Source organism: Benincasa hispida, chromosome 6 (genome assembly GCF_027475165.1).
Source record: "Benincasa hispida cultivar pf3 chromosome 6, pf3_genome.v1.1, whole genome shotgun sequence".
NCBI lineage: Eukaryota > Viridiplantae > Streptophyta > Magnoliopsida > Cucurbitales > Cucurbitaceae > Benincasa > Benincasa hispida.
The window spans coordinates 11,651,512-11,662,396 of NC_143483.1; the positions used below are offsets into that span (position 1 = coordinate 11,651,512).

The window sequence follows — 10,885 nt, forward strand, 5'->3', positions numbered from 1 at the left end:
TTATGCTTTTGTTTATTTTGGAATTTTGGAATTTTCGTTATCTATTATTAATTGCTCAGTTCTTTATATGCAAATCTGCATTATAAATATGTGCAATATAAATACGTGCAATATCCTTCTGTCAAGGTTCAATGCTCATTTTGTTGGGCTCTTGAGGTTACTAGCCCAGAATCCACCGAGGGTATTCAGATTAAGATTTCAAGAAAAAGAAATAACAAAGAAAACTACTAGACAGTTGCCTCAAAGAAATCACTGGACAAATTTTATTGTATTTTCCCTCCCAAAAGTTTAGAACCCTTTACAATATGCTCGTACGCCTCTCACACTCCATTGCACAAAAGTTGGGGTAAAGAAGAAAAAAAAAACTTTGGTGTTTATAGATTTAGAGTGCATTCGGGCGTACTAAAAGTATTTATAGAAGAAAAGTCAAATGCTGTCAAAAGCATTTGAGTTGCTTACGAGAAAGCACACTTGTAAGAGTGCTTTTGACAGGTGTGAAAAGGAAACGCTTGAAGCACTTTGAAAAGCATCAAAATGGATTGTCTTCATAAATAGCTTTTCTTGAAGTGCTTATAATCAAATTACTTTCACTAAACTTACTTATTTCAAGCAAAGGTATCCCAAAGACAGCACGTGGGAGAGAGACCATCTCATGGGAAAAAAGAAAATTCCCTTTTGGAGTTTGAGATTCGAAATACAGGAAGACTGAAACGTTACTTATTCAAGAAAAACGATAGAAAAGTAACCTAAAGTAATTTCATTGCGTAGCAGTGGATTGGAAACCATTAACACTCAACAGATCAGAATAACATTGTCAAGTCTCCTTTCACTTTTTCTATTTGGTATCTTCAAAGAAGAACCCTCTCTGGTCCACATTTTTTTTCAGTCCAAAGAATCTTCGATTGACTGACCCCCCACCCAGCTCCAACTTTTTCCAAAGTCAAAATACTTCCTCCCATTTGATAGAATTATTTTTGTTCTGTGAGCCATACATAAGTATAATGGTTATGGTTTCTAGTACTAGATATTTGATGGCGCACATAATGAGCTATTTCTAGGATTTAATTATCGCTAGTTTTGATGCTGTTTACCTTGAAATCAAACATTTGAAAGCTAAATACAAAAATCAAATTTATTATTGAGAAGTATATGAGCAATTGAACAAGAATTGAGAAAAACAAAAATATTGGAAGAAAGAAAGAATTTGAAGAGAAGAAGGAAAAAAGGGTTTATAATTGCATCCCCTATACACCCCTCTGCAACTGGCCAAAAAGCAGCTCTATACTATTATAGTGTCTTAATGCTACATATTTTCACATCAGGGCTAGATTTCATCCAAAAAACGCGCACACCTATGCAATTTGGTCTGACGATACCTCGTAATTTTCTTTATAAGGATCGTTTTGGGCTGCCATTATAGGAGTGAAACATAGAGATTTTAGGCCTAAATACAAATTTACGAATTGAGAGGGCTAGAGGACGATTTTGGAGCTTAGGAAAGAACTTTTCCAGGCTCGAGATCATGGAGATTGTACTTGTGACATTAGATTGTCACACCCTTTCTGATTCGTTCTTTTCTACCTTTTTCATTGTTTTGTCGTGGATTTTTGCCTAGGATTTTGTGCTTAGTTTTTAAACAGGAGTGTCTAAATTTCTTTTTCTGAGGCATTGATTGAGCCATTGGATTTTATATGGTTTAATGAATTGAATGCTTTTTTTGGTGCTTTTATTTCATTCGTGCAATTATATACTGCATTAATCTTTTGGCTATTGATTGAAGGTCGCTGTATCTGAATCTGCTTAGGAGAGTGGATTTATAGTAGGCCTTAGTTGCATGACTAGAATAGTTCTAAACTGCGAAAGGAGTAGACTTGAAGTCTTGTATGTTAGTAAAACTTTTGAAATATGGTGCTTTAGCTCTAAGGACATTTTTGTCTTTTTTCTTTATGCCTACTTAAAATAGGGTTTCTCCTCAATCTATTTAGATCTGAGGTTGGGGTCACTTGTAAGTATGACATTAAAATAATAAACTCTTCTCTATCATGGTTTTTTCTCCCTGTGTTAGGGTTTTCCACGTAAGTCTTGTCTTTTCTCTTCTCCTTTCTCTTTACTTTTCAATAAAAACTAATTAGGAATTTTTGTTTCTAATTGAGCTTGAGAATTAATTGTGCTCGAGAGAATCAGTTATGACCTTAGAACTTTTTTACTTATGGAATATTGCATGTTAGTTGTTGCATTCAATTTCGTTAGAACACGAATCCAATTGGTGAAATCAACTCTGGAAGACCTTTTTCTCATTGATTCTTCTCACCTATAACGTGGAGGAAGGGGGCTGCACGCAGATCTGGTACCAGGGGGGCCGGCGATCTAAAATGCGATGGAAGGTCGGCGGGGGCTGAGCACGACGGAGGGGGGGGATTGGACATAGATCTGGGACAAGGGGGGTGTGGGGCAGCTGTTTGCATCAAATGAAATTCGAGGGAGGGAAACTCTATCTCCCACGCTAATGCTAGCTGTCGGTAGTTACACCATCTACCGACACTGACATTTAAACCGTTAGGAGTTCTTCAAAAAAAAAAAAAAAAAATTTCCCTTCGTTTTGCCGACGTCTAATGTTACGACATCGGAAGATGTACCATATCGTCCGAAGAACAAAATACAACATCGACATATGGAGATAACTCCGGACGCCTCTTATACCCGTCGGGAGATGTGGTTTCTTTGGACACCCTTTTTTGGCGTCAGGAGAGGGCTTTTTTCGTGTAGTGACTCTTAATTCAATCTCATCATTATGCTTTCTCTAAATAAAATTGAACAATAATATTTGTGATACAAGTGAGCTATAAATCCAATCATGAGAATGATTTCTATAATTATTTACCCTATATTAAAACTTGACATGTACACTTGTGGTTAGGCATTTTTGTGTGCATCAAGTTCTCAGCACCTCTGACATGTAGAGTTTCTAGTTCATCTCATGTTCTCAGTTTTATAGTAAAATGTTTCTAGTTCTATTTTTTAGAAGATTATCTTGCTCCTATCATATTTAATCAAGACCACGTATTTTTCTCTTTAATTTTGTTCATGATTATAACAACTTATGTATAGTATTTGATAAGATAGAGTATCATCTGAAACCAATTGACAATAAGAGAAGTAATCCATATATCTTATTAAGATTATGAGATTCCTTTGATTGTTCAAATGTAGAATCCTCACCCCATAGTGTTGGAAGTTTTAGTATTAGAAATGAACTTGGTGAACATAGTCTCATATCAACTAAAACAGCGAAGTCTCCAAACCCATTATAATCCGTATAAATTGGTTCACGCCTTGGGCTCAGACCATGTTTGTGCGGAGGGAAGCTTCTAGTTAAAAGAAGGAAACACGTGATTCAATGACAGCCATGTTTGTCTGCATTCCCGGGTGGGAACAATGTAATCTTATCCAAAAGAGAATCAGATTGGAGCTTTTTTAGAATTGGTGGATGCCAAATTCTTGCATTTTTGTTTAAGGGTTACTCTTCCTTTCTTGTCTCTGTATGTTATAATTTTAGTATCCCAACTTGCAATTTGGGTCGCTTGCTTTTTGGCCATTTCAGTCAATAAGGTGGTTGATGCCTTCATATCCTGATCGCTTACTTAATTTTTGCTTTAGAAAGTTGGATAGAATCAACAGATAGTAGACCATACCAGCCCATACCTCCTAAACTTTTGGAAATAATAATGTTACATTGTTTGGTTGACTTTTTATTTTATAGGAGAGATTCGAACCACATGCATCTTGATTGTTAACATAATATATCAGTTGAGTTATGCTTGCTTTCAAGTTATGGATTAGTTGGATTTTTTTTTTTTTTTTTTTTTTGATAAAATGAACTTTGATAAAAACTGTTTCAAATGAACTTTGAAAGTGTTCTATTTTGAGTGATTGTAAAATACTTTAATGTTTTTTAAAATTAAACACTTAAATAAAAAAAGTTAATTTTTTTTCTTCCCATCAATTCCTTATTTCTCATTTATGGATTTGTATGGATAATATTATAATATTTATATATTGATGTGGAACGAAATTAAAGAGTGGGATCATTATGTAAGAACTTTTCCATAGTTAAGGGATCATTATGATAATGGTTTTGTTTTTAAGTTTCTATTTTTAAAATATATATTTGCTTCATTGCGATTTATTTATACTATGGTTTTCACCCTCTTAGAGAAAAAATTGAATATATTGGTTGAATTCCAAAAGCAAAAACTATATATATATATATATATATTTGTTTAGGAAAAAAAACCCAAACCTAGAGTAGTGGTTATAAGTTTAATTGTAAAAAACAAAAAAATAATAGCCAAATATTTTATCAAATAAAACTTCAATGATATTTATATATTAAACAAATTTATTTTAGAAGAACAATCCATTTATATTCCTAAACTTTCATGAGTGATTGAGTTTAGAACCTCGGTTAGAATTTCACTTAAACGATGGATAGTAGCTCTTTTTTTCTTTTTTTGTCATTCTCAGTTTTTCCTTATTTATTTAGGAAGAATTAAGTCATTTTGGTAGGACTTTGGAAAAGATAATTTGCATACTACACGAATACGAGTTTGTGGCTTTCAACCTCCTGTTTTCAGTATAATAGGGAGTAGGGAGATATTTGGACCATAGATATCTCTTAGTAGCTAATGCACAATTGAATTATGCTCATTTTGACTTATAGTGTTCACATAAAAACTTCAAATTTTTCGTGAACACGAATGAATAACTTTATTATATGACAAAAGATTATTTATTCTCACTTACTAAAAGATGAAAGATATACACACAAATATTCTCAGGCATAAAGATATGTGAAGTTGTGTCAACACCTAAGCTACACATCCTTAAAAATCACAATCACTTAGTGAAAGGATCAAATCATCCATCTCTAAAATGGCAATTATGTATTGTGCTCATATTGTAAAAGAGATAGACATTAATTTTATGGGAAAAGAAAACCTATTTACTCTTTAAATTTTAGGTCTAGTTTCTGTTTGGTGGCTACATTTCAAAATTAATGTTACATTTATTTATCTCGAATTTTGAATTTAGTTTCTATTTTGGTTCTTAGGTTTGAAGATATTACATTTTTACTCTTGAGTTTTGAGTTTTCTTTGTTCAATTTGGTCCCCAGGACTCCAAAGTGTACACGTTTAACTTTTAATTTTCATTAGATACTCATTTTTAATCTTTGGTGTTAATATCTATTAATTAATTTAAAATAATTAAACTAGTCCTCACTATTTTTTTTTTATCATTATTAAAATTTTAAAAATTTTACAACATAATTATTTTAAATTAGTTAATTAAAAGTTGACGTCAAATACTAAAGTGAACATTTGTAAATACTCGAGGACGGTAAAACTATAAAACATTGAGACTTAGGGTCTAAATAAAAACTTAACTCAAAACACAATGATAAAAATGTAATTTTTTAAAATTTAGAGTTCAAATGAAAATTATAAACTCAAAACTTAGAAGGTAAAAGAGTAACATCTTAAAACCTAGGACCAAGTGAAAACTAGGATAAAACCTAGAAAAACGAAAAGGTATTTTCTCCAATTTTATTAATGACCAAAGTTTAACTCATTAACAAGGTCATAACAAATGCATAATCAACCTTCTCCTAAGTAACTAACTTCCTTTCTACACATGATAATATTTAAATTCAAATCTAGGTAAAGATGCAATTTTTATGAGTTGACCTTGGTAAAAAGAGCTAGCTAATTCAAAAATATTCTTGTTCTTCTTTATGGAGGGCCCAACTTTTTTTTGTTCCAGCCACCCAATTTTCATTATTAGAATATACTTTGTTGTTGACCCTAAAAAAGCTTCAAAAGAATCCTAAATTCTCACTATATAATAGCTTCCTTCACTCCCATTTTCTCCCATCAAAAACCCTTCTAAATCATCTCCATAATCCATTATTTTGGGCTCCCAAGAATTTGTTTATTTTATGAGAAAAATGGATCATTCACTTGAGACATCAAGGTTTCTCTCTCTCCATCTATCTCTTTGTATGTTTTTTTTTTTATAACAATAATTGAGAGTGGAAGATTCAAATCTCTAACTTCTTGATCAAGAATATATGTTTCATGTCAATTAAACTATGCTTCTGCTTCTCTTTGCATGTTTGTTTGTTGCATTCTATAAATTTTGGAACACAAATTAAAATGTTTGGTTTGTGTATGAAACAGGCACAAGTGTGCAGCTTGTTTCAGGCAATTCAACAAGATAGAGCATTTGGTAGATCATATGAGGACTTCTTTTCACTCACATCATGAACCCACTTGTGCCATTTGCAAGAAACATTGTAGATCTCTTGATTCTCTTAGAGAACATCTTATTGGTATGTCACCCAAAATCCAGCATAATTTCCTACTAACAAATTCTCCTAATAATTCATTTTTGAACTTAAAAGAAAGAACTTTGGGACATACCCACATAGAGCTTTTTGTGGAACTTATAATTAGAAAGTAAGCCAAAGTCTAATGAAAGTTGAATCTAGAGGATCTCATCTTATGTTCAATAATAGTCAAAATTTTAAGCCGGTGAGTTATAGTATACTTTAAAGTCAAAATATTATCATTTTAGTCTCTGTAATTTAAGTTTTAGTTCTTCTACTCTAAAGTGTCCAATTTAGTCTAGATTTAAGGAGTTAGTTTGTCGAAAAAATAGTCTTTACTGACTTTTCCTTTATTAATTTTGGAAATATATATTTGTATTTCATATCGTCTCTACTAGAGATCTCAAATGATATTTGAACCTAAATTTAATTATATTAATACTCTAACATTTTTTTCATGGGGTTTAAAAAATTGTGGACGACCCAACTGAATTTTATACTCTAATATCATGTTAAAAGCTTAAGCGGATGAATTACACGTTATTGATTTCGTTGTATTGTTATTAGGGCCACTGCCAAAACAAGAATGCAGAAACATCTTTTCCACACGAGGATGCAAGTTTTGCTTGGCCATCCTTGATAGTTCTTACTCACAAAGGCTCCACCAAGAAAGATGTCAATTCTCGGCTGTAAATCCGGTATGAATCATCGATTGACATTTAATTAACTAATGTCTCGTTTGATAACTATTTGATTTTTCGTTTTTAGTTTTTGACAAATTAAGCCTATAAACACCCCTTTCATGCACTTCTAAATTTCTTACTTTGTTAATCTATTGTTCACCGATCAAGCCAAGTTTTGAAAACTAAGTAAAATAGTTTCTAATTAAAGAGCATGAAGACTTGGTTGGTTCTAAAATCTTGATATATATATGGCTGTTTGGGATATCAGGGAGTTCTTGGTCGTTTCGCCAACATGGGAATTCGTGATGGTTCGACCGTCATGGATGGTGGAAGAACTCGAGGGTCGGGCGCCGTGGCGTTAGCTTGCAAATATGTAGGTGGGGGCAGTGATGGTTCGCTGGACATATGCGCCAAGCTTTGCCTTATTGATGAGACCGAAAATGTCATCTTCTATACCTATGTCAAGCCCATAATTCCTGTCACAAATTATAGGTAACTTAATTAATTAAATTAATTACAAGTCAAATATTACTCCTCCTTTTTTTTTTTTACTTTTAGAACCATTTTTTAAAAGTCGAGTCTAAACTGTCAATTTTTTTAAATTATGGGACCAAATAGAAACCTATTCTCAAACGTAATTCAGGACTAAAGTACTCTATAATTTTTTGAACGTAGGAATATACAATCCCTACGTCTGATTTTCTTTTTGTTTTTTCAGAAGACGTTAGAATTTAGTCATTATCGTTTGATAATATCTCATAAATAGTTTCAATTGTTGATTGAACCCTAAATAATACTTGAGGTTTAATCAAACCATATGAACTATATTTAAACTCTCTGAATCAATTTTGTAATTTAACCTAGTAATAATAAATAATAGAAATATATTAGGAACTTTGTTATAATTTAACCTATATTAAATCTTCCCTTTCTTGGAGAAATGAATTTGCTCTAGTATATAAGATACAAAATTAAAATGATTTAACCTTTGATATGTAAAAAATTAATATTAGGTTTGAAACGACGGGAATTCGTCCAGAACACATTCGAGATGCAATGCTGATGAAGCAAGTGCAAAAGAAAATTCAAGACATTCTCTACAATGGAGGTGAGAACGCTAGGGTTCTTGTGGGTCACTGTGTCGAAGATGATCTCAAACGACTACAAATCGGATATCCATCCGTCATGATAAGGTAAATTCCTCTCAATAAAATATTTAAATTTATCGTAATCTATTAACTTAAGCTTTTAAATTTCATATAAAGATTAAAATGTCAATTTCATGACAATCGAACTTCTAACATTTATCGATACACTAAAGCTTTTTTTTTTAAAAAAAATTGAAACCCTTTTAACACTTTGATGTAGAAGTGATCGGTTCTAAACATTTAGGTTTTGTTCTTAGGTTTTCTGCTTTTAAATTTATGTTTGTTTCCTCTCAATATTTCAATTATGAGTTTTATTGTATTTTAGATGGAATACCCAAATTCCTATTCAAATTCTAAAAACAAAAACAGCTTTTAAAACTTGACTTGATTTTTGAAAATATGAATAAAAAGTGAATAACAAAATAAAGAAATTGCTCATAATTGGTGAAAGTATTGTTTATAAGCTTATTTTTCAAAAATCAAATATCCACAGGGACATAGCAAATTATCCACCGTTGATGAAAACGAGCAAGCTTTGCAATTCACTCAAGTATCTAGCTCAAGTCTATCTAGGGTAAGCTACCCTTTTTAAACAAACTATTTTTTGGGAAGTTTTCTAGAGCACTATACTCTAAGGGTGTATTTGGTTTAAATTTTCAAGTGTTTATTTTGAAAATAAGTTTTTTTTTTTTTTTTCTAAAAAAATGAAGTATTTGGTAACCACTCAAAATAGCTTTTGAAACACTCTAAAAATGTATTTTAAACAATTTTTTTTATCAAAAAGAGTTTAAATAAAAATGATTCTTTTGAAAACATTTTTTGTACAATGATTCCAAACAACCCTAATTCTATTATTTTTTGTTATTAAAAAAATATTAAGAGCCATAAAATAAGATAATATCTCTTGATGTGTCAAAATGTAAATGTAAGAAATAAGTCGGTATTACAATAGTACTAAAAAATTTTCCATATTATAGTTTTTCCGGTCTTTTTTATATGTGTCATTTCTCCACATATAAAAATGAGTAACTAAGAATGTTTTAATTGTAGATTTGATCTTCAAAATGGGATACAAGATCCTTATGAAGAATGTATTGTGGGAATGAGATTGTACAAGAGAATGAGATCACAAGTTCATAGGATAGAGAACAATCCAATGGCTTCTGACCCACAGAACAAAAACAATTTTGCTATTTGGAGGGAAAATGAGCTTCAAAAGATGAGTCCAGAACAAATGTTGGAGATTTCTAGGTCTGATTATTATTGTTGGTGCATGGATTTGAGGATTTGAAGAGCTCCTTCAACAATGGTGGAACTAATTTGGGTTGCCATAGCCAAATTCTTCATTTATCAAGCAACATAGATTTTATTTGGTGAGATGGGGATTTTTTATTTTCATTTTTATTAATCAGTTTGCATAATGTAAAAGTCAAGATAAAAGATGGAGACATGCATGCATATGAGAATCATTTTGTTTTGGAAAAACTTAATTTATTTTGTTTGGGAAGATTCTGTTCTTAATAAAGAGCATAATGTTAAGTTTACTGAAAATAATTTTGAGATTGAAGATGTGATGATTACAAATGTCTAATATACTATGGTAAGAGAGTAAACCTCAAATATAATAATATGAAATAAATTACGTCACTCCAAATAGAATTGTTTCAAGTCAAAACATGCTATTGATATTGGATTGCCCTCGAAAAGAAATGTGCATATTGTACATTGTTTTTGTATGAGTACTAATGGTTAAATTACCAATTACTAATTAGTCTAAAAGAATCAATTTAATTGAGAAAGAAATAATGATAGAACGTGAATTTTGAACATATGGTCATATGCCCGAATACTATATTCAATCACCTAATGAAATAAAAATTTAAGTTGATGGGTGTACTATAATAATAGTTATATTCTTTTTCTGAAAAATTAGATCAGATAGCAAAATTGAGGGTTTGGATTTGAAGAATAGCAAAGAATTGAACGTATTAATAACTATGACAAACTTTCTATTCCTCGCATGATTCAGGGTTTTAGTTTCTCGAAACTGCCCTCTAATATATATAGATTTTAAGATTCTAAATAAGCTACAACTGAATTCTCCGATCCTTTCTCAATTTTAAATAATTTTTCGTAGTTCTAAAGAGATTTAATCGTTTTTTATTGATTCCAAAAGGGGGAGAGATTTCTGTTGTAATTTTAATTATGAAAACCCTAGAGGAGCCTTAAACTTCTTTGGTAGTTTTAGATATTTAAAGTTTTTTTTCTTTCTAAATCATATTGCATATCTTCAAAAACATCATATAGCTCATCATAGGAAAGGAATTTATTATTTACCTCATTTTCATCACCGGAATCTTCATTCGAATGAGCCATTAAGCACAAAGAATCCATCACATTTTTCTTTTTCTAATTTATGGACTTTCCTTGAGTTTGAGAATTATAATTCTCCTTCACATCAAAATAAATCATTAGTACTACAAAGAGAATTTTCTACGCTATACATATTATCAAGAAAGTGCCAAATATCATACGCATATTCAAAATGTAATTTTTCAAAACGTGAGCAACTCATTATTCAATTTCAATTTAGATAAATCATGCTCACAAACATACACAATATTGAAATCCATAGCAAGCATAAATGTTTTCATTCTATTTTTCCATAC

General features: G+C 31.1%; 1 protein-coding gene across 2 annotated transcripts; it reads left to right on the plus strand.

The window, feature by feature from the left end:
* Positions 1 to 5,928: 5,928 nt before the first annotated feature.
* Positions 5,929 to 9,767, plus strand: LOC150035414 (uncharacterized). 2 transcript variants are annotated; one of them, XM_090314644.1, is made up of 7 exons: positions 5,929 to 6,030; positions 6,237 to 6,388; positions 6,953 to 7,083; positions 7,337 to 7,560; positions 8,082 to 8,261; positions 8,710 to 8,790; positions 9,267 to 9,767. In XM_090314644.1, exons 1-7 carry the CDS (start codon positions 5,996 to 5,998, stop codon positions 9,505 to 9,507), a joined length of 1,044 nt encoding a protein of 347 aa, XP_090170770.1. In that variant the 5' UTR covers positions 5,929 to 5,995; the 3' UTR covers positions 9,508 to 9,767. The 2 variants fall into 2 exon arrangements, with proteins under 2 accessions (XP_090170770.1, XP_090170771.1); XM_090314645.1 differs by lacking the exon at positions 8,710 to 8,790.
* The last annotated feature ends 1,118 nt before the right edge of the window (positions 9,768 to 10,885 follow it).

What these genes read in the sequence shown, in the direction of transcription:
- LOC150035414 (XM_090314644.1), top strand. Translation starts at nt 5,996, where the DNA reads ATGAGAAAAATGGATCATTCACTTGAGACATCAAG. An exon ending in CATTCACTTGAGACATCAAG is followed by an intron (nt 6,031 to 6,236) that starts GTTTCTCTCTCT and finishes TGTATGAAACAG; the next exon opens with GCACAAGTGTGCAGCTTGTT. An exon ending in CTAGCTCAAGTCTATCTAGG is followed by an intron (nt 8,791 to 9,266) that starts GTAAGCTACCCT and finishes TTTTAATTGTAG; the next exon opens with ATTTGATCTTCAAAATGGGA.